Source organism: Mytilus californianus, unplaced genomic scaffold, assembly GCF_021869535.1.
Source record: "Mytilus californianus isolate M0D057914Y unplaced genomic scaffold, xbMytCali1.0.p SCAF_4, whole genome shotgun sequence".
NCBI lineage: Eukaryota > Metazoa > Mollusca > Bivalvia > Mytilida > Mytilidae > Mytilus > Mytilus californianus.
The window spans coordinates 91,898,757-91,923,941 of record NW_026262690.1 but is presented as its reverse complement, the minus strand read 5'-3'; the positions used below and the strand labels follow the sequence as shown (position 1 = coordinate 91,923,941).

Genomic DNA, 25,185 nt, shown 5'->3' with positions numbered 1-25,185 from the left:
GTCGATGACTTTAATAGCCGAATATATTGTATTGATTTGTTATTGCCGAAGGCCGCATGATTGCCTATAATTGCTTACACCCACTTCGTTCGAACCTTGTGAGATTAGTTGTCTCATTGGCAATCATACCACATCTTATTATTATAAGAAAAGTCAACTTTAACAAGAATGAATCGGAAACAATGTTGACAGTTATTCAGATGACATTTTCCGATTTTTTAATCACAGACAATCCTACTGTCGTCTAGGAATCCAATGGATTTGTTCGATCTCTGAATATCGTTATGGATATCCTATTTTGCTTTCTTGAACGAACAGGCAAGAACATTGCAAGCGCTATTTTATCAACTAAAAGAGAGAAAGGGTTGGTCCTAACCACTCTTAGAAATTTCTGTTAAGTTTTCAGTACAAAGACGATCTTAAGTTGATTATCGACGTTCGAGATACCCAGTCGTTAATATTAAAAGATAGAGAGCGTTCCGAGAAGTATAAAGAGTACTCCTAGGGTTGCGAGCGCAACATGAATTTTAAGGGCTGTCAATCATTCTAAGATTACTTCAAGATACACTCTTAGCAGATAATATGATCTTACGATGATCTTAAACACTAAGATTGCTTCATGATACTGGCCCCTGACTTACTGACAAGGGAAGTGGTCATTTAGGAAAGACAATTAAGATTTAGATATTACAAGCAACAGAGGCTGAATAAATCATTAACATGATGAGTAAGATTAAATTCATTTTAGTATGAGGTTTAGAACTTGATGTGTTAATATTTTTGAAAATTAAAAAAAAATATATAATAATTTGAACAATTTTTTAAAACATTGTCTGATGATACGTATTGATTGTATCCATTCATGTGTGATGTGTCGTTTTGCAATTTTACTGCTTTTTAACCGGATAACCCGTAAATCCCCTCAAGCAAAGTAAACTTTCGATTAATTTGGATATTCTTTTTATGTTCAATATGGTCATATAGCTCCAAACATTTCTATGTGTCTATAGATCCTTGGTTTTCAAATGTTTGGATTTAAGCGTTCCTGAATCAATGATGAAAGCGAATCCAGAAAAGCGCTTCTGATGCACTATATTTCATAAATCATTATATTTTCATCTACATCCTAATACCACACGTTTTTACCGATATGATGTAGAGAAATAAACAACACTAAAAATACATTATTTTGCTTGCATTTATTAATGGTAAGACTTGTAATTACACTTTTCGAATCTTCATTGTAGATTTTTTCTGAGTAAGTTCTCCAAGCGTTCGATATCTAATACCCTGTATAGAACTATTTCTACGGGTGTAATGTCCATTTAGCATGGCGCTAGTTCTTATCCAGCAGTTATTGTACCACCACCCACCTTTTAAGGAGGAATGATCAGCACAGTTCAAACTACTAACTTTGTCGTTATCTTGATCATATGTTGAGAACTTCATCCCATTAAAATAGCTCATTCCGTCACCTAAAAGAGAAAAAGAAAGCATTAAACTTCTAGGCCGTTTAAAGTATCACCTCTCAACAGCGGAAGAGACGAGATGAAGCTTCTTCTTGAATGTATGCAATATTAACCACGACATGTCATTATCCTGCTTCATTTGAACAGTACATATACTTGTTCGTGTTGCTCAGTCTTTTGTTTTCTATGTTCCGTTTTGGTTACTGTTGTTTGACTTTTGGTCGGTTTTGTTTTTTTTGTTATGGCATAATCAGTATGTTTTCGACTTTCCCTTTGGTATATTTCGCCTCTCAGTTTTGTATCAATGGACACGGCCGTAAATTGCTTATTCTTAATTTCGTTATTCGAAGTAACGTCATTTGATTTGGTTAGCCATGAGAAGCGTTTAAAGGCCGATTGTGTGAAATTTAATAATAGTAGGCGATAATGTTTCTTAATGATGTACTTAAGTGAAATTATAAAAATCAGAATTTGAAATTGATACTATAAGTCAGGAGAGAATTAGTTAAGGAACAAAATAAGCTAAAAATATTGATAGGTTATGGAACTCCTTTTTGAGATATTTGTTTAGTTTGGAATTGATTTTGATTAAAAAAAAAATAAAAAAAGCCCTGATATTTGAATTTGAATTTGAATGTTAGATAAGAGACTTTAAATGCAAAATGCCCAAAACATCAAAGTGTATTCAACTCCGCATTTTCTGTTGAATGATTTTTTGTTTAAATTTGATTCTTCGGCATAAAAGAACAGCCCAAACCAAAATTAAATTCTATTAAAGTACAGAATACTCAAGTGCCCTTTTGATTGGTTTTGAGTTTTTCTCTAATTATTGTAATAAACGCTTTAATTTTGTTCTCAATTTTATCAAATTATTCTAACGAGAAAATAAAGTACGGACAACTTTTGTACTTCTGCACTAGATATCACAATATTTTATAAATATCTAAAACATTTAAGATGTTTCAAAAACAAAGTCAGAATATACGCGTTTTTCATTTTGTCTTCATTTAAAGAAAACGTTATAAATCTGCCAAAATACTACATTAGCCTCATTAAGTATCTATGATTAAAATTGATAATGGAAATGGGGAATATATCAAAGAGACAACAACCCGACCAAAGAGCAGATAACAGCCGAAGTCCACCAATTGGTCTTCAACGCAGTGACAAAATCCTGACATGCCAGCTCCAGACCTTAATTAAACTGATTGAAAGATTATGTCTTCATCATATGAAAATCAAGCACAATCCATCCCGTTAGGGGTTTAGTATCATACCGTCATAAAAAATATGAGAAGAACATAACCCGTATCATGCCAACAACTGGTTTTAGAATAAATGTGTTTATTTCCGATGCAAAGACCCTATGAGTGAATCAATATTAATACCAACATATGCCATTCTTAATGACCTGACAACAGTATCGTAACTATATCCCTTCTGAATAAGTCTGTTAAAAGTTTTGGTTAGCTTTTGAGGTGAATGCCGACATTTTTGTGCTTTGTAAAGAATATTACCATAGAAGATTGGATGTGAAATACCTGAACGTATAAGATGTCTGCATGTTTTTTAGATATCGTACCCAAAGATTCTGATAGCAAAATTGACCAGAATTGGTCATCATATTCATTTATTACCAATTTAAACGCAATTTTATTGGGCAATGTTTTGTTTTTATAATTACACGGAAACACAGATATTCTTATAAAAATAGACCACTCTTTACCTAAAGTTATCAAAATTAATTTTAGGAGTCATCTTTACCATTGACTATTTATTTAATGCAATGATCAAGAACCCCAAAACACACATACAGCTTTAAAACTTTAAGTTTTAATGGTTTATGAACATGACTATCTCTATGACAAAATCGTTAAAACTGTAAAAATATGTTGATTGGGCATGTCCATTAAGTAGGCATCACAAAAAGTGCATTATGCATGTGAATAATCTTTCCATAACCCTTGACAAAAAAGTTTGAAATGTCAACATATGCAATGTTTTCTGGGGAAGGATAGACAGAACACTTCCTCTTTAGTACCACAACATATTTTATTATATTTACCTGCGTTTCCTGAGTATTTGCCGATGTTCAATCTGTATTTTGTAGATGCGTCGCCTATTGAGAAGTTTCTATAAACTGCATAACGGTTTTTGCCATCCCAATCCTCCACATCGATCCTAAGTTCATGATTTCCCTCTGATGTTAGTTGTGCTATATTCTTGTTGCCTGAAATGTTTCTGTGCATATTGATTAACACAACCAAACACAGCACGAATATTTTAAATAAAGGTCTGTATAATCCACAAAACAATGAAATAAATGAAAAAAAAAGTTTGATACACAAAATAGTGTCAGAATATGATGAACTCTGTGGGATATTTTTAAAAGCCTGCATTAAAATGTTTTGATTGACTTACAAAGTCTTTAAACAAGGATGTGCATTTATTGGTAAAACGTTATATTACAAACAACGATCTATCACACAGACTTTGAAATTTATATAAAATCATATCTGTCTTACCTAACCAGAACTCTCCATGTTTGTCTCCAAATCCATTTTCATAATCTTTCCAATTTCTGTGGAATTCAACACTACCATCATACCGTTTTTGAATAACCTAACACATACAACAAAAGAAAAACCGTTATTGCCCATATGAACCTACCCGATCATTTTGTTTCTGTTGTCAACATTTCTGAAATTGTAGCTGATGAATCTGAAATGTAACTAATTAATTTGAATATAATTTCCAAATTGTAGCTAAAGAATTTTAATATACATTTGTACTTTATTCACCACATATAAAACTCTCCCTTTCTAGTATAGTAAAACAACTATAAAACAGACTAAGTGATTGTAATATAACGAAGATAGACTTGGGCTCAGGAAACCACTCACAAAATATATAAGGAGTTCTGACAAACAGACAAACATTCAGTAATAGAAAAAACCACTTCTTGGAATACTTTCTACTATCTTGGTATACAACTTAAAATGGCGTCTTTTTTCAGCACAGAACTCTTTATTAATAAAGAGATAAAGCCTGATAATAGCAGTCACTTTCTTTGAATAATTCTGAATTTGATTGTCAAATCATACATTTTTCTAGTGATACCCATGATAACAGTTGAAAGATTCTTCCCATTATTGGTTCGTTTATATGTACATCAACGACTGGCTGAACTTAATTTTTCGTCATCATCAGAACATTATTACTAACAAAAGTTGACAGAACTCTTTTCTGAAAAAATGCATAATCCGTAAGATAATGAACTTAACGTTTTTTTTTTCATATTTAGGGTCTATACACAGTAACAAAATTTAATTGATTAGCACACAGCGATGATTCCGTATTACGCACTTTTAAATTTTGGCCCTTCAAATCGAGCCTTAATTCATGGTTTAATTGCCCCTGATACTACTTGAACAAATCAAATACTAATGATGATAAAACAAATTATTAATATAATAGCATAAAACATTCTTACCCTCATAACAAGGAAGGAAAGAAATAAAAAAAATAACTAAATAATTCAGCCACCACTACTTCTACTACATTTCTACTACTACTTTGACACACACACATTTTAGTCTATACTTACAGTCCATCCTCCTTCCTCATGTGGATTGCCTATATAAAACAAAGAAACTTTCTGAAAGGCTCTTCTCTAACAGTCAAATGTTTTAATTACTTTAACTTCAACTTGAAGATATTATTCGAAGATTTCAAAATATTATAGTTTTCTAGTCGTTATTAATAAAATTGGCGTTTTATTTTTATTTAAATAATTCAAATAATTTAAATTAAAAATCTCATAAATTTAGTTTTATTTCTGTTGTCATTTGAAAATGTTTAGCTTCCTTTTGGTGTCTATTAATTTTGTGAACAGTGAACAAATTCTATTTATAAATAAAATACTCTGTTTTGTAGAAGAAGAGGGCTGAAGATACCAAAGGGTATTATATTGGAAAACTGTGTGAATGGTTTACTCACATTTAATGTTACTGACTATGTTCTGTATTTTGTCAAGTTTTTCTTTGATCACATTCATGTCTACAAATTACATGAATACTCCCTGAGTAAAATAGAACAACATAATCTACCTCCAACCCCGTAAAAGTGTTTAATATTTATAGGAATTATGAACATTTGTAATTAATTATAGTTAAATGTTATTTTTTTTTATTTCCGTCGAATAATTTAAGATATTAAATTTCCGCTGAGGAAAGTTGACCAACGAAAACTACTGATACAAATATGAAATTATTAGCCACAATAACAAACAAAACAAAAAACGCCAATAACAACAAAAAGTAAAAATAAATGCAAAAAAATAGAGAAGAAACCCAAACCACAAACAAACAAAACTTTGGGTCCTGTTGATTTAATACATGTAGACATTTGATGTAGTAGCAAAATAGCTGATCTAAAAGGTATACCATCTACTTGCCACTATAAATCATGTACTGTGTTACAACCCTATATAAAGCCGACGAGGAAAGGCATTACATCGACCAACGAAAGCTATATTTTTATGTAGCCTAGGTGGTCGAGTGGTCTAGGGCGCTGGACACGGTGCAGGCGGTGTTGCCACGATGTCACAGACGTTAGGGTTCGAATCCCGCTGAAGGGAAGAACGCAAATTCTAAGATCTAACATTGTTGGGCTAAATTTGAGACGAATTATATATATTACTTATTGATGCACGCCCAAAATGTTTGGGCCGGAAACAACTTTTTTTTAAGACAGAGTATAAGAAAGGTAGAATGTGTTTGAAGGTCATGGATGCCACCACAAAACGTTTAAGAAACAAATTGTATTAGGCAACTATAAAACAAGTGAACGTGAACTTTCTTTAAAAAGAAAATCCTTTATATTATCAAAATCTTCATAAATGTACCCATATTGAATTATTGTCTTCCCAGACACTAATTCGCCTATATTTTCCCGTATGCAGTGACCTTAACTATGATACCTCTGGTTATAACTTCGGCAAACGCGCAGTGCAAGTGCGAGGGGGAAAACCGTGACGAAAGAATGTAAACAAACGTGCTCTGGAAGGTAAATAGTAATAACAGATTCTTAATTAACAAATCAATACAACAAACCATTTAACAACTGTTAAGGAAAAGTTTAATTAACAAATGAGAACGCATGGAAAATATGAAAACAAGTACCATGGCTTTTTCAATTCTCTTATTTGTCACGTTTTTCAATTGCTCTTTATTTATTGTTTATCAATGTCACGATCCGGTAAACTTCGACAACAAACTCGAAAGTTAATTAGGTTGCGATGAACAATCACTGAATGAAATATTATTTGTCGATAATACGTTATAGATTCGTAATAAAAATAAAAAATGTGCACACAAGACTTAGTTTAGTATATATGCATGGTTTGGTTCAATAATTTCGATAACATTAAAATTTCAAGAAACTCGTTTCATATGACTTTATATCCACTATGTATACCCGAATTTGACCTCTCTTTGTGTATTATAGTCCTAAGTATTGTAACATTTGCTTGCTTTGTTTAAGAGTGAATGTGAATACATTTTTTTTTCTTCTTTATTATTAACTAGGCACATACATGTCAAACTAGTTACAATGAATTACTGTATGTTTACTATATCATTATGTTCCCAATGCTTGTAGTTTAAAGGTTTGGTTGGCTTGCTTGCTTGTTTGTATAAATGTTTGCTTAAGCATTGTAATTATGATTGACATCTGCAATCAATAGATAGGCGGGGCTTCAGCTTTTATACATTATACTCCTCATTATACTCAACATCCAATGACATGTAAGTATAATGTATACAAGCTGAAGCTCCACCTATCTATTGATTGCAAAGTCAATCTTAATTACAATGCTTGAGCAAACATTTATACAAACAAAGCAAGCAAACCAACCAAACCTTTAAACTACAAGCATTGGAAAATAGCTCTAAGTGATGTATTTTTGCTGTGTTTCAGGTGTTAACATTATTTCTACATAACTTGTGAAATGAAGATATAAGTGTTTAATTTAGGATTGCAGGCTGTCAAAGTCTACAAGATTCACTTTCACATCAAGTCACGTGATAGTAGGTTATATTGTATCCGGGAAACACACTTTGACATAAGACTTAACCAGGTTCAAGTAAACATAATGAAAGACAAAGCAACTTATTCATAGGGTTGGACTGTTGTCTGAGTCCTCAAGATGTCAAACTCACACAAGGTAACATGATTGTAAACAACAGTGTATTTGATAAATAAACTTGACCAACATTTGTATAAACTTGACACTTAACCAAAGGTGTCAACCATTAAGTTTGGTTCATGTTAGTTGGTAACTGATGATCTACATACCAAGTCCTATGGATTTTTCTGTTCCTTGCGAACTTACTTCCAACATGAACTCAGATAGTATTTTATGTATATGAAATAGAATTAACATAAAAATAAACACTAATGTTTAAAGTCTAGCGCTTTCATCCTTCACGGGACATACCAATATATAAATATATTGTATAAAATGAAACACAGTGTTGATATAATTATGTAGTAAGTACCTATAGAGATATTCTGGACCTTTTCATCAATCTTCTTATAGCTGTTATGATCTTTGCTATTCACACACATACCTAAAGAATATAACATTAATTTTAGATGCAAACATTCTATAGTACAAATAAAACAACTTTTTGGGTGAACAAATATTCATTGATTAACAATACTCAGTAATAATACAATATACAAACCGTTCAGCATATTCTTAATTTCGGTGGCAAGTTTGACTGTTTTGCTGGTGTCCTTCGCAAAGTTTTTCATTGTACCTGTGTAAAAAATAGTGATATTAAAATGATGATTAGCACACAGCGATGATTCCGTATTACGCACTTTTAAATTTTGGCCCTTCAAATCGATCCTTAATTCATGGTTTAATTGCCCCTGATACTACTTGAACAAATCAAATACTAATGATGATAAAACAAATTATTAATATAATAGCATAAAACATTCTTACCCTCATAACAAGGAAGGAAAGAAATAAAAAAAATAACTAAATAATTCAGCCACCACTACTTCTACTACATTTATGTCTACTACTACTTTGACACACACACATTTTAGTCTATACTTACAGTCCATCCTCCTTCCTCATGTGGATTGCCTATATAAAACAAAGAAACTTTATGAAAGGCTCTTCTCTAACAGTCAAATGTTTTAATTACTTTAACTTCAACTTGAAGATATTATTCGAAGATTTCAAAATATTATAGTTTTCTAGTCGTTATTAATAAAATTGGCGTTTTATTTTTATTTAAATAATTCAAATAATTTAAATTAAAAATCTCATAAATTTAGTTTTATTTCTGTTGTCATTTGAAAATGTTTAGCTTCCTTTTGGTGTCTATTCAATTTTGTGAACAGTGAACAAATTCTATTTATAAATAAAATACTCTGTTTTGTAGAAGAAGAGGGCTGGAGATACCAAAGGGTATTATATTGGAAAACTGTGTGAATGGTTTACTCACATTTAATGTTACTGACTATGTTCTGTATTTTGTCAAGTTTTTCTTTGATCACATTCATGTCTACAAATTACATGAATACTCCCTGAGTAAAATAGAACAACATAATCTACCTCCAACCCCGTAAAAGTGTTTAATATTTATAGGAATTATGAACATTTGTAATTAATTATAGTTAAATGTTATTTTTTTTTATTTCCGTCGAATAATTTAAGATATTAAATTTCCGCTGAGGAAAGTTGACCAACGAAAACTACTGATACAAATATGAAATTATTAGCCACAATAACAAACAAAACAAAAAACGCCAATAACAACAAAAAGTAAAAATAAATGCAAAAAAATAGAGAAGAAACCCAAACCACAAACAAACAAAACTTTGGGTCCTGTTGATTTAATACATGTAGACATTTGATGTAGTAGCAAAATAGCTGATCTAAAAGGTATACCATCTACTTGCCACTATAAATCATGTACTGTGTTACAACCCTATATAAAGCCGACGAGGAAAGGCATTACATCGACCAACGAAAGCTATATTTTTATGTAGCCTAGGTGGTCGAGTGGTCTAGGGCGCTAGACACGGTGCAGGCGGTGTTGCCACGATGTCACAGACGTTAGGGTTCGAATCCCGCTGAAGGGAAGAACGCAAATTCTAAGATCTAACATTGTTGGGCTAAATTTGAGACGAATTATATATATTACTTATTGATGCACGCCCAAAATGTTTGGGCCGGAAACAACTTTTTTTTAAGACAGAGTATAAGAAAGGTAGAATGTGTTTGAAGGTCATGGATGCCACCACAAAACGTTTAAGAAACAAATTGTATTAGGCAACTATAAAACAAGTGAACGTGAACTTTCTTTAAAAAGAAAATCCTTTATATTATCAAAATCTTCATAAATGTACCCATATTGAATTATTGTCTTCCCAGACACTAATTCGCCTATATTTTCCCGTATGCAGTGACCTTAACTATGATACCTCTGGTTATAACTTCGGCAAACGCGCAGTGCAAGTGCGAGGGGGAAAACCGTGACGAAAGAATGTAAACAAACGTGCTCTGGAAGGTAAATAGTAATAACAGATTCTTAATTAACAAATCAATACAACAAACCATTTAACAACTGTTAAGGAAAAGTTTAATTAACAAATGAGAACGCATGGAAAATATGAAAACAAGTACCATGGCTTTTTCAATTCTCTTATTTGTCACGTTTTTCAATTGCTCTTTATTTATTGTTTATCAATGTCACGATCCGGTAAACTTCGACAACAAACTCGAAAGTTAATTAGGTTGTGATGAACAATCACTGAATGAAATATTATTTGTCGATAATACGTTATAGATTCGTAATAAAAATAAAAAATGTGCACACAAGACTTAGTTTAGTATATATGCATGGTTTGGTTCAATAATTTCGATAACATTAAAATTTCAAGAAACTCGTTTCATATGACTTTATATCCACTATGTATACCCGAATTTGACCTCTCTTTGTGTATTATAGTCCTAAGTATTGTAACATTTGCTTGCTTTGTTTAAGAGTGAATGTGAATACATTTTTTTTTCTTCATTATTATTAACTAGGCACATACATGTCAAACTAGTTACAATGAATTACTGTATGTTTACTATATCATTATGTTCCCAATGCTTGTAGTTTAAAGGTTTGGTTGGCTTGCTTGCTTGTTTGTATAAATGTTTGCTTAAGCATTGTAATTATGATTGACATCTGCAATCAATAGATAGGCGGGGCTTCAGCTTTTATACATTATACTCCTCATTATACTCAACATCCAATGACATGTAAGTATAATGTATACAAGCTGAAGCTCCACCTATCTATTGATTGCAAAGTCAATCTTAATTACAATGCTTGAGCAAACATTTATACAAACAAAGCAAGCAAACCAACCAAACCTTTAAACTACAAGCATTGGTAAATAGCTCTAAGTGATGTATTTTTGCTGTGTTTCAGGTGTTAACATTATTTCTACATAACTTGTGAAATGAAGATATAAGTGTTTAATTTAGGATTGCAGGCTGTCAAAGTCTACAAGATTCACTTTCAAATCAAGTCACGTGATAGTAGGTTATATTGTATCCGGGAAACACACTTTGACATAAGACTTAACCAGGTTCAAGTAAACATAATGAAAGACAAAGCAACTTATTCATAGGGTTGGACTGTTGTCTGAGTCCTCAAGATGTCAAACTCACACAAGGTAACATGATTGTTAACAACAGTGTATTTGATAAATAAACTTGACCAACATTTGTATAAACTTGACACTTGACCAAAGGTGTCAACCATTAAGTTTGGTTCATGTTAGTTGGTAACTGATGATCTACATACCAAGTCCTATGGATTTTTCTGTTCCTTGCGAACTTACTTCCAACATGAACTCAGATAGTATTTTATGTATATGAAATAGAATTAACATAAAAATAAACACTAATGTTTAAAGTCTAGCGCTTTCATCCTTCACGGGACATACCAATATATAAATATATTGTATAAAATGAAACACAGTGTTGATATAATTATGTAGTAAGTACCTATAGAGATATTCTGGACCTTTTCATCAATCTTCTTATAGCTGTTATGATCTTTGCTATTCACACACATACCTAAAGAATATAACAATAATTTTAGATGCAAACATTCTATAGTACAAATAAAACAACTTTTTGGGTGAACAAATATTCATTGATTAACAATACTCAGTAATAATACAGTATACAAACCGTTCAGCATATTCTTAATTTCGGTGGCAAGTTTGACTGTTTTGCTGGTGTCCTTCGCAAAGTTTTTCATTGTACCTGTGTAAAAAATAGTGATATTAAAATGTGCATGTAATATTATTGTCCCTAATTTGAATATTACTTTTCATAAGTTAGTCGGACTGGAAAAAGTTACTTTTATAATCAACATAATAAAAAAATGAATATTCAATCTGTGGTCTTTTTTTTGCTTTCACAGTTATTTTTAGTCTTAAAACTTTTAAAATACCAGAGTCAACAAAATATCATACACAAAAAAATCTGTAGCGTACGTTTTAAATTTTACAAGTGACTTCGAAAGACAGATACTACCAAGCCAATTATTTGATACAAACCAGTGGCAGTTAGACTTCCCAAGATTTTCATCTTTGCTTCAGTGTCACACCAAATGACTTTGGTGGCAAACGAACAGATAAACAATAAAAAAACATGAATTTTCATTGTTGATGCTTTGCAGAAAATGCATGAAATGTCAGAAGTGCCATACGGCGTATATAATATATAGAAAAAAATAAGCGTGATGAATTTGATTTTGGTATTATTTTCATTTTAATGTATTTTAGCTATAATTAAGACGTATATAAATAAATGTAATTGCGGTTGATAAAATCTGGAAGTAAATAAACTGACGATCGTGCAATATTAACATAAGCCTTAAAATGTTATTCAATAAAAGAAGTCAAAATATGTAAGTACATCCAGCAGTAGACGACATATAAAAGTGGAATCTAGACATAACCTTAGTATGTAAAGAAATAAAGATCCTTCGATACCATTTAAAAAAATTAGTAATCACAAATCTGCATTTTATACTCGTCCGTAAACCAGGTTGTGCGAACGTTATATGTAGATTTGATAATGTTTTTAAGTAAACAAACTTGCATGTATAAATTTCATAAGGAGTCATGAATGCATACAAGAGATGTCAGAAACATATGAAAAAATGACCTAAAAAGTAAAATAACAAAAATACCAAACTCCAAGGAAAATTCAAAACGAAAAATCCTTTAACAAATGACAAAATCGAAAGCTCAAACATATCAAATGAATGGAAAACACAGCTGTCATATTCCTGACTTTGTACAAGCATTTCCTTATGTAGAAAATGGTGGATGAAACCTGATTTTATAGCTAGTTAAACCTCTAACTTGTATGGCAGTCGTATCAATTCCCATTAATCTGGATGACTAATCTGCAAACAGTAAAAAAAAGGCTGTTTTATTGTTTATGATTTGAAATTAGAAAAACTTTATTTGTATCTGAAGGAACAAAATCGTGTTATCACCAAGCATATGCAATTAGTCTTTTTTTATTGATTTGAATACCCTTAACTCTGGACCTATTCATTTGAAAATCATAAAAATAATTCTTAAAACCTTACATTTGTTAAAAAATAAAACCTTACATTTTGGAAAATAAAATAAGACCCTACGTTTTGTAAACAATTAAAACCTTACATTTTGTAAAATAATCATTAGGATTTGGAGAAGCATACTTGAGTCTTCCTGAAACATATGACAAATTGCCTTATTTTTTAGCGATTAAACTCCTATGACTCTGGAACGACTGTTCGTAATAAAATTAAACTTGAAAAGGACTCCATGAGATGTAATGTTGTAAAATACACTATAATACATCCAATTTCTACAATTTTATATAGTTAACAAATTCGCATCCAATCTGACGCAAAAATATTTAAGAATTTTGAAACCAGAAATGTTTTTTTTCTATATCTCTTTCTAATTTGTTCTTCAAAAATTCGGACTAACCCCTTTTAAATCACAAGGTTTCATCAAGTTTATTTTGCACTTTGAAGTTTTCATATATTTTCCTTGTAATGAAAAAAAAAAAAATGAGACGAATACGTGATGGTGTATTTTTGCAAAACAGAAATTCCATAATATTGTTTTCATATGAAAATACCAGCTGTCTATATCATGTTTCAGAAATATTGATGAAACTTTTGTAAATCTTTATCAAGTGTTGAATCTATGTAAAATATATTTCAGGTAAGATTTTTTTCTAGTTTTTATTCCTCTAAACAGTTAATATGAATATGTTGATTTATTTCGGTCAATGTGATAAATATAATATGAAAAATGCTTTTATTCTTTGCATGCTAATTCCACTTAAGTTCTTAGATTCTGTTTTTCTCTATGACGTTCTTTTTGGCATCTGTCGCCTCTCTCTCTATAAAAAAAACAACACACATATGATTCTTTTGTTTTGGTGACATTATAACATCTCTTTATCTTCTTAATTATTCCGTATGTGAATATAATATATTATACGTAACAATTTTGTTATTTCAAAATACAGATAACTTAAAGGGCGGTTGGAAATGGAAATGTTTACTTTTTCATTTTAACGATAACGATAAATGGCGAATTACTGCCACTGATCTGCAGTACTGTCAAATTATTTCGTTACAACTTCCGAAATACGTCACTATATCTCATGCTAAAAAGAATAGTTCTGTTTTAGTAACGAGGTTCCGCTAAAATTACAATTGCACAATTGTAAATGAGGATAAATCTTTATACTTTCTATACGTCCGAAGAGCTTTTTTTTTGGGGGGGGGGATTTACCTTTATCAAAACACTTAAAAAATTATAAATGACAACCTACCATAGTTCCAGAGGGTATCATCTGCTCAGTAGTCAGTACTTTGGTATTGACATTATTCATAACAAACCTTTCTAAAATTGTCCGTTTATAAATTTTGAAATTATAAAGAATAAAGAAACTAAGGTTCCAACTCCCTCAGGCAAATTTGACCTTAGACGGATTTGGCTATTTTTAGGTATTTTTGGTCATATAACTCTTCAACTGTTTCGGTACTTATGCATCTTCGGCTTTCAAATATTCGGCTTTGAGCGTTCCTGATGAAGATAAATTGATTATTAAAATGTTAACGTTCTTTTGTAATCATGTTTGTTGTAAGGCGACGTTTTAACAGAGAAGTAAGATATAAAATATTCTTTGTAATACTAAGTACTTTAACCTATCTAATATTCGAAGCGGAGGACTATTATGTCATGAAATAAGATTTCGCGATAATTCACATCATGCTTATTATAATATTCAATCTTAAATACAATTTATATATATTGTTTTCATTATTTTAACTAGAATGTTGCCTTTGTCTTAGGGAATTTAATTTTTTTTCTTTTTCTTAGTGTCTTACCTGTTTTCTCTCTCCCTCGTTAACAACTACTTTTTTCTACGATTTTCAGAAGCTTCTCCAATTTCTATGACGTGTATGTTGATTTTAAACAAGTATATAACAATTTCTTAGGGCACAATGTAGAATAGCAGAAAGTGCAATCTGAAACGTCTCATTGGGAAGATAGTTGGCAAAGTCTTTAATGCATAAATCTTATTGACGAATTACAACTCCCGAAAAACAAATTCTAACCATTTATTATCACACTAACTTTAACGATAATAATGTTTGTTTTAGAATAGAAAGTTTGCATACAATGCTGCATTATCTATAATTAACAAAATTCCTTTGCCAATCTATAATGTAAAGGATTCCGTAATTGCCAAATTTTGAAAATTGAACGAACGTGAAATTTAGACATTGTTTGTCTGTTGCTAAAACATATGAACAAAAATACCAAACTCCTAGGTAAATTAAAAAAAGGGAAAGTCCATAAAACCTGATAAAATCAAACGCTCGACTATTTTAACCAAAAGAACGAATGAAAAACAATCAGCATATTCTTGTACTTGGTACAGGCACTTTCTGATGAAAACGGCGGGTTAAACCATGCTTTTATGCCCACGGGTAGTAACCTCGTCATATCGAGAAGCGTTTAGTACAGTGATTTTGTCATAGTTTGGTTAAGATGAACATGGTTGTGTTAAGTTACTTCCCCTAACGATTGCCTCAGTTCTATTCAAACGAGCAAATAAAAAGCAAATAAGATGTTTTAATTTGCATTGTTAGTCAAACGATCTACAGTGGAATTGTTGTTTTCAAGAAACTAACGCAGAATAAGCAAACTATCGAAATTGCTATGGTTTGGTTAAGTTATGACATGGTTCGGTTAAGTGTCTAGAAATTCGTCATGGTTTTGATCAAGTTTGTCATGGTTTAGATCCAAATTAATATATATGTGTTTCAGCTCAATTTTGATAGTTTGTTTAAAAACGCTTGTAATTAAACGAAGTTACACAATTTACCAACTGACTAAGAAGAAAAAAAGCCTTTTAAACCAAAATTAGATGCTGTAAAGCGTACATTAAACAATTTAACTGCCCGTGACTTGTCTTTGTATGCAAATCGTACTACTACGAGTGTCGTGTAAAAGAATTAGGAATAAATGAGCACTCATGTAATCCCACATACAAAAAACATTTTTGACAAGGATGAGATTTTGGTGGTTCATAAGTCCTTAATAGCTTCAATGAACATTGCTTTGAGCAGCAAATCGGAGGACTTACTTTGTTTGTATTGGATACCTAAGCTTCAAAAAATTCCATACAAACAGCCGTACATTGCCAGCTAATCTGCATGTTCGACGAAAGAATTGTCCATTAGATTGACAAAGATTCTTTCCGCAATGAAAGAAATACCGTGAAACTGTTTACTCGCGTAGTGGTATTAACCATATATGGATTTTAAAAAACTCTTAAAGAACTTCTGAACAAATATAAATCTCGATCTTTCTCTGAAATTAGTTTATCAAAACGTTTAATTGATCAACCCTGTGTACCACCGTCCCTATGTGTAATTGAAAAATCGTCTAAAAGGAATAATTTAAATCTACAATGCTTTTCAACATAAAAATGGTAGCGCACGGTATACATTTATTACTTTTGGATACCATACGGCATATTTTGTTAATAGTGAACAAAAAAACAAAACATGCTACACAGAGGAACAAGTGACCAGTTTGCTGGAGTTTCTTATTGACAAAATATTTGTTGAATTTGGAGGTAGACTTTGTGACCAAATTGTCGGTATTTCTATGGGAGCGAACTGTGCGGCAGTGACCTCTTCTTATCTTCATATTAGTCGGAGTTCCTTCAGACATTTGTCATAAACAAGAAGATCAAAGAAGCCAGATCATTTAATTTCACATTCGTATATATATTGTTCTTTCCATTAACAATTCAGACTTTTCTGATTGAACTCCATTAATATATCCCCCAGAACTAGAAATTAAAGGAACAACAGACACGGCTTCCTCTGCCTCATTTTTAGACTTATACCTCGAATTTGACATGAGCGGTCATCTTACTACCAGAATCTATGACAAACGACGATTTTAATTTTAAAATTATCAGTTTCTCCAACCTTAGTAGCAATATACCAACTTCTCCTGCATATGGGATATATATTTCCCAACTCATTCGATATTCAAGAGCTTGCAGATGCTACTCAGACTTTGAAAACCGTCACCAGTGTCTGAGCAGAAGGTTGACGAACCAGTGGTATGTCAAAGAACGTCTCGTCCTTTTTCCAAAAAATTCATCGGAAGACCTTGTGGGTAAATATTCCTTTTCAACTTCACAAATGATAAATGATGGTCTTTAAGTATAGATTCTAAGTACTGACGTTGTTTGTCACCTTAATGACTTGTTATGGTACTCTTGTCTTTGTAAATTATTACTTTAACTGTTTAGTCTATTTTTGGCTCAATCCATTTGACGTGCCTCGGTACTTATACATCCCATCATTGTGTTATTGTGCTATGGTAATTTTTTGTATTCTTGTCTTTCGTTTTTGCTTATGTGTTTTGTCTATATGCCTTTTTGTTTTTCTTTGTTGAAACATTTGTTTTGTTTTTATAGTGACTAAGATTATAATACAATGGTGCCTGCTGTACCCTTATTTTTTGACATTTTTACCTATTATGTCTGTTTGATTTGTTCACACATCGTCGTCAATATAATGGAATTTATGCGACTGTCATACATGTGAGAGGTTTAGCTGGCTATAAAACCAGGTTTAATCCACCATTTTCTACAGAAAAAAATGTCTGTACCAAGTCAGGAATATGACAGTTGTTATCCATTCGTTTGATGTGTTTCAGTTTTTGATTTTGCCATTTGATTAGGGACTTTCCGTTTAGAATTTTCCTCGAAGTCCCGTATTTTTGTTATTTTGCTTTTATAATTTAAATAGTCACTGCTCTTTTAAACTATCTTTTGAGATAATAATTACAAAAACAGAAAGCGCTGCTTCTGTTTCACATAGATTATTTGGGGTTATACGCCCATGCTATAGTATCCCAACTACAAAACTAACCAAACGATATCAAGAGGACACAATAAGTCCTCAACAATCCACGAAACAAAATGTTAACGCGTGTCATGGACAACAGTTAAAACTTATTTGTTTTATAAACTATTAGTAAAATTAAAAAAAAAACAAAAAAATACACACAATTTCGGAATTTAAATATATGAAAAATCACAAATTCGAATTAGAATGAAGCCGATTTAATGTCCATATTTATCAATTATTATTACGAACGAATAAAAATGATTAGTTTTTGTAATATTGTATAATACATTGGTTTTCTCTTCTTAATTTGTTTTACATATAATTTTGTCGGAGCCTTTTATAGCTTGCTAAAAAGTATGGATTTTGTTCATTGTTGAAGGCCGTACGACGACATATAGTTGCTTACATCTACGTCGTTTTGGTCTCGGGTGGATAGTTATATCATTGGCAATCAGACCTCATGTACTTAATATATAAAATACTACATTGAATGTGCGTATATTTGTCCTTTTGTATTCCAAATAAAACGATTTAAAAAAGAGTATTTCAATATATATAATGTCTGTTTATTTTGATCGTTACTCTTCCTTCATTCACGAATAGAATCACATAACTGAACCATGTTCATCATGAAATAAACCATGACACGAATGAACCAAACCATGACACCGAATATTCTGTAATCTCAAATTGTGTGCACTAGGGGCTGTTTTTCGGGAAAATTGACGGCAGTTTTATATCATAACAAAATATGTGATGTAGCAGACAGTAAGCAAACCACTTTTCTTTATGCATTACAAACGAATCACAACTTTTAAATTTTGACATACGCACGCATTACACTGTGTCAAATTAATAACTATATGATACAAATTTTGATGTACTAACATATTAGCTATAAACAAAGATACTTACAAGCTTGTATTTGTTGTCATTAGTTCCTTTAACAAACTATTCGAATGTTTATATTTTGACACTGTTTGTCATCAAAAACACTTAACACAACCATGTTCATCTTAACCAAACTATGACAAAATCACTGTACTAAACGCTTCTCGATATGACGAGGTTACTACCCGTGATGCCTATAATAGATAAACCTGACACTTGTTTGACACTTGTTTATAGTTCAGTAATATCGACACACTGGTAGGGTGAGCAATCCTAACAGACAGAATTGGTTAATGTGACAATAATTGGGACCAGCAGCCAAAACTGTTTAGTCGTACATTACAGACATACAAACACAACTTCAAAATTAAAAAAAAAACATGCAAATAAATCTGACAGACTTCAATAATTTTTTTTTGTAGTTGATGGTACATTCATTAAAATGAAAAATAATTGCATGTAAACTTCCCAATACTAATAGTCAATCCACTGTCGATACAATGTCAAATACATATTATGCATCTTAAGGATGACTTGAGGTACAACAATCTGTACTTTTTAGCTGCCGACTTATTCCGGACCATACCAAGAGTGAAAACACACCATAGCAGTGTTGTGCTTCTCTTTACACCTTGTATTCCCCATATGCTTCATTGGTGTATGTTGCGTAAAATGAGGTTTGGGTGGTTCCGATCTCCCTAATGTTCCTGTTAGGTCGATGAAATCTGGAACTGCTTCAAGTTTCCTCTGATCTGTCGCCAAAAGCTATGTTAATATTTCGTTTCCCCAAATCTGTTGTTAATTTCTGGAACATAACTTCTCTGTGCTATTCATATTGGGACACTGTATGAGCAAGTGTTGTATGTTTCACTTCCATCACATTCACACACTCATGTTCTAGACTGCCTTAGATTAGATTTGTAATAAGGTAAAGTGCTTCAGATAATCAGTGAAAATGTTTTGTTTTACAGATGGTACTTTTTTCATACAGTTGTCCTCCTTTTAGTTTTCCCTTCAATCTCCATTTCCATTTTTGTGCATGCTGTTTTTTTATGGGTCCTGTTTTACACGTCCTGCAAAGTGTTGACATTATTTTCTATCTTCTTGGGCTACTGTGTTTGCCAGAACGCCTACCTCATCATTCCTTTGAAAGCATGCGCGTCCTTTTGTCCATATCATTTAAATGTGAGCACTTAATATCTTCATATCTCGAATCACATCAATATAGTGTTTTGTTATCGAAGTCATCGAGAAAATCTGACAGAAGTATTTTTATTTCTGTGATATTATTGTAGAGCTATTCCCTTATGAATAACTCTAGCACCACGAAGATAGCTAGCAGTTCAGTTAACAACACCATACAACTTTTGCTCCGGCTTCAGATGGTCATGTGTTTCCCATTCATGATCCATCTGTTGTCTAAAAAAATAAAATAACAAAAATATCGAACTCTTATGAAAATTCAAAACGGAAAGTCCCTTATCAAATGGCAAAATCAAAAGCTCCAACACATCAAACGAATGGAAAACAAATGTTATATTCCTGACTTGGGACAGGCATTTCCTTATGCGGAAATGGTGTATTGAACCTGGTTTTATAGTTAACTTTACCTCTCACTTATATGAAAGTCGCGTAGTATACTATTATATTGACAACAATATTTGAGCAAAACAAACAGACATAATAGGTACAAATGTTGACCACATTTAATCAGGTATTCTGAAATAACCTTGTACATCATTTCTTTGGTGTTGATCATTACTTATAAAACATGTTCCAATATTTTGGTCTTGTCATTGTCATTGCTGTTTTTTCTAATCTGTATGTAAACCCTGGTTTGTAAGCTTATGACTTATTTTTGCAGCCTTGTTTAAGGCCTTAGCCATTGCTGTTATAAGAAAATAATACCATGAACAGATCGGATGAATGATATTTAACCCACTTTTCAGAGATGTTGTCGATATGGGCATGTGTTTCAAACCCATATGCCGTACATCAAATCTCTTCAATTCTCTTGTAAACGGTAGTTCGAGCTTTCTGATCATATGTCTGACCAGGAGCTCGGATCTTACCTGCTATTTTAAATACACATCAATGTGCTTGTCCTCATTTTCTTATTCTTCGTTTATTTTAACAAGGGGATAGGTTGTTGCAAGAGGAATCATATTTTATAAGCAGGAAAACTCTCCTCTTTTGAAGTTAGACTGCCCTAGTTAAACTATCCTTTACTAAGTTCAAGTCTCCCTTGAGGGCAACTTATTTAAAAAAATAATGAGATGTGGTATGATTGCCAATGAGACAACTCTCCACAAGAGACCAGAGACGTAGAAGTTAGCAACTACAGGTCAGCATTTAGCAAAAACCCATACCGCATAACAAGCTATAAAAGGGGCCCCGGAATGACAAATGTAAAACAATTCAACGAAAAAACTATCGGCCTGATTTATGAACAAAACAAACAAAAAAACGATGGTTGGATTTATGCTACTCAGTCTTTAGTTTTCTCTGTTGTGTACTGTAACTGTTGTTTCGCGTCTGGTCTTTTTTTCGTTTTTTGCCATGACGTTGTCAGTTTGTCTTCGACGTATGAGTTTAAATATTCCTTTATTATCTTCCGCCTCTCTTTTGCAAATCTGGAATTTGCATATAGGCTAAACCCGTCAAAATATTTGAAAATACATCATATTTCTTACAAATAATTTTTTTTGACGTTTTATCCTGTTAAAGTTGACCGAGGGCACCTTATTTCAACATTCTCTCGCTCAAAAAAATTCAGTTCTTTTAGTAAAGAATAAAGTAATAAATGTAGAACAAGTTATCAGTATTGGCCTTAAATAATACTTAAGTATGAAAACGCAGTAAATCAGAAGATCTTGTTATATAGCAATATGGAGAACTTTAACTAAGCGACGGTAGACTGTATGCACTTTCATTTCTCAAGTTGGTGTTGCATTGGCATTTACCCCATATCCCTCCTTTTTGTAATCCAAATGACAACCTATTTCCAGTAGCCTTAGTAACAGCTCATGTCGAAAAAAGGTAAGCCAATCAACATGAGTGTTATTAACTTACTGCATTAGAATATTTTATTACTTCCTGTCATCTTGCTTCAGTGCTGTTCATCGTTAATTGCAAAAGTACTGAACTTTCGATTCAGAAATGTCTGTGATTTTTGAATTATTATTGTAAAGTCTTGTCCGTGATTAGGTGTTGCTATTAAATCAACTCAACATTTGAAACCTGTTCTAGTGATAATAATTGATTTTAATAGTTGATGAATATGCAGCTATTTTTCTTGCATTTTAGTCCATCGGTTTAAAAGTATTAATAAATGCGAAATAAAAAATATGAGGTTTTGCAAGATGATAAAGCAAGTTCAATATTGTCAATGAAAAAGACAAAGTATTTACCTGAATATTTTTAATGGAAAGCAAGAGCACGATTTAAATTTAATTCTTTCTAGACATACTTATTCAAATAAATGTATGAATGTTGTGGATATTCGAGTATCACATTTTGAAAATAATTCAGAAATAAATAAAAGAGTACATAATACGCCTATTTCTAGAATAAGAAACAAACTTCAAGTACTTTCAAAGCGGTTTGTGTATGTACCGGCCGACAAAGCAGCCAACAGTGTGGTGGTGGTATGCCGTAAATACTACACGGACGTTCTTAAGAATGAAATTTCAAATTCTTTTACATTCAAGTCTGTGCGCTCCACAGAGAGTCATATAGTAAACACAAAAAACCAGTAGAATATCGTTTCATCTCGGCCTCTAGTAAATGTTCTACAATTAATCTTTCAGTGCTATCAAAGAACTTATCTTCAACTTTTGTAATAAAATATATGAAAATAGTGGAAATAACTAATTTTGGAATGTAAAAAACTCTTTGGATGTTTTAGATAAATTACGTGCTTTTTAACTCTTTACACTACACTTCCACACAACCTTTACAAACAAAAGTGTTCCTATTTAATTAAACGGTCGTTTGGTAAATCTGAATGCAAATATATTTGCTGCAACTCATTTAAAGCCTTCTTCTCTAATGAGAGAGATAACTATGCTAGATATGCTTACTTGAGGTGTGATGAGATGATTGAAGCTGTTAATTTTCTCCTTGATAATATTTATGTACGTTTCGGCAATAAAGTTTATCGACAGGTTGTAGGTATTCCTATGGGCACCAATTGAGCCCCTTTAATAGCAGACTTGTTCTTGTAATGTGTACTGTTATGAATTACAGTTTATGACCAAACTCAGAAAAGACCCGTCTCAATTGCATTTAATTGATTAATTCAACAACACTTATCGTTATCTTGATGATATTTTTTCGTTAAATAATCAAGAATTTTCTTAATATACTGCCGAAATTTACCCAAAGGAACTTACTTTAAATAAATCAAAGGTAAACGGTAATAACGGTCCTTTCCTAGATTTAGATATTTCAGCTTTAAACGGGAAACTCCACACTAAAATTTACGACAAAAGGGACGATTTTTCGTTCCGTATTGTTAATTTTCCTTTTTTGGATGGTGATGTTCCTTTGGCACCATCTTACGGTGTTTATATTCCACAACTCGTTCGCTATGCCCGTGTCTGTTGTGTCTTTTAGCCTTTACTAAATTCTTCCATAAATATAAAGATTTGGTTTTGAAATTTGGTTGTACCAGTAGAAAACTTATTTCAAACGGGATTGCACATCCTCATTTTTATGGAGATGTTTTTTACCGAGCCCAGAAATTTGGAAACGATCCGGGTACACTTATCTATCCTTTAAATACACTTATTCTAAAAGGTTACCAATTCAACACTTAATTAGATTTATGAATATTGTTTTTATTGGTATTAATATTGATTTTGTTATCAGTTAATAAAAATCAAACTAAATATCATTTTTATATACACATGCGCATTCATGACTCTACAATCTGCCGATGATACCTGTATCTTTTCATTGCACAAGGTCGTGTTTTTCTCTGACTGTTTATGACGTCTTTACACTAAATCCAATGGATGTTGCATGTGTACTGATTGATATTTTAGTCATAGATGCATGATTTTTTTCATTAAATGTTATTGGCTTTGAACTAGCTGTCAGTAACTGCGAGTACTCTCAGATCTGTACGTAGTGTCTTTCTATTGTGTGGATATACAAGTACCCGTCCACGTCCACTCTGTGTTTTTGTTAGATGTATTTCTATTTGTATCCATCTGACGAGTTAAGCCTTTTCCAACTGATTTTAATAGTTTGTTCTTATGTTGTACTGTTACACCACTGTCTCAGGTTAGGGGAAGGGTTTGGCGCCGACAAACTAGTTTAACCCCGCCACATTCCGTATGTGCCTGTCCCAAGTCAGGAGCCTGTAATTCAGTTGTTGTCATTTGTTGCTGTGTAACATATTCGATTTTCGTTTATTATTTTGTACATAAATTAGGTCGTTAGTTTTCTCGTTTGAATTTTTTTTACATTTGTCATTTCGGGGCCTTTTATAGCAGACTATGCGGTATGGGCTTTGCTCATTGTTGAAGGCCGTATGGTGACCTATAGTTGTTAATTTCTGTGTCATTTGGTCTCTTGTGGAGAGTTGTCTCATTCGCAATCATACCACATCTTTTTTATATTCATTGTGCGCATATGTTGTTTTAAGTAAGAAGTACTTTCGCGCTTCGTACAAAATGTGCTTTGGTCAACGCTTTCACACCCAAAATAAGTTACTAAAAGATGCATTCAATTCTTAAAAAATAAATACTGCAACTTTGCTATTTCGTGTTCAAAATGCTTTTACCGCAATAACGTTGGTTTAAAAGAGTCAATAACATATATTCTGTCTTTGTTGACATAGTTGTTTGTTTTTATAGTGATTAAGATTATAACACAATGTTGACTGCTGTTCCCCTTTGTTTGACATTTTTACCTTTTATCTCTGTTTGTTTTGTTCACACATTGTTGTCAATATAATGAAATTTTATGCGACTGTCATACAAGTGAGTGATTTAGCTAGCTATAAATCCAGGTTTAATCCACCATTCTCTACATTAGGAAATGCCTGTACCAAGTCAGGAATATGACAGTTGTTTTCCATTCGTTTGAAGTAATGGAGCTTTTGATTTTGCCATTTGTCAAGAGAATTTCAGTTTAGAATTTTCCTTGTAGTTTTTTTTTTTTTTTTTATTTTACTTTTTTCTAGTATAGAATGCAGATTAAAGGATTATGTTGTCTGATTTTTCAACTGTTAATATTTCATTTTGCAAATTTTAGGAGTTATG

At 32.0% G+C, this 25,185-nt stretch overlaps 1 protein-coding gene across 8 annotated transcripts in view; it reads right to left on the bottom strand.

The window, feature by feature from the left end:
* Nucleotides 1-1,196: 1,196 nt before the first annotated feature.
* LOC127738894 (fibrinogen-like protein A) overlaps nt 1,197-25,185 on the bottom strand; it is a 53,368-nt gene continuing 29,379 nt past the window's right edge. Inside the window, exons 1-8 of one of the 8 annotated variants that reach the window (XM_052250371.1) lie at nt 12,117-12,240; nt 11,746-11,820; nt 11,557-11,628; nt 8,996-9,055; nt 8,603-8,631; nt 3,995-4,091; nt 3,535-3,699; nt 1,197-1,475 (exon numbers count right to left, since the gene is read on the bottom strand). In XM_052250371.1, the coding sequence (XP_052106331.1) occupies nt 1,222-1,475; nt 3,535-3,699; nt 3,995-4,091; nt 8,603-8,631; nt 8,996-9,055; nt 11,557-11,628; nt 11,746-11,820; nt 12,117-12,222 (858 nt within the window). In that variant the 5' untranslated portion in view covers nt 12,223-12,240 and the 3' untranslated portion in view covers nt 1,197-1,221. The other 7 variants (XM_052250369.1, XM_052250372.1, XM_052250368.1 and 4 more) reach the window with 7 other exon arrangements.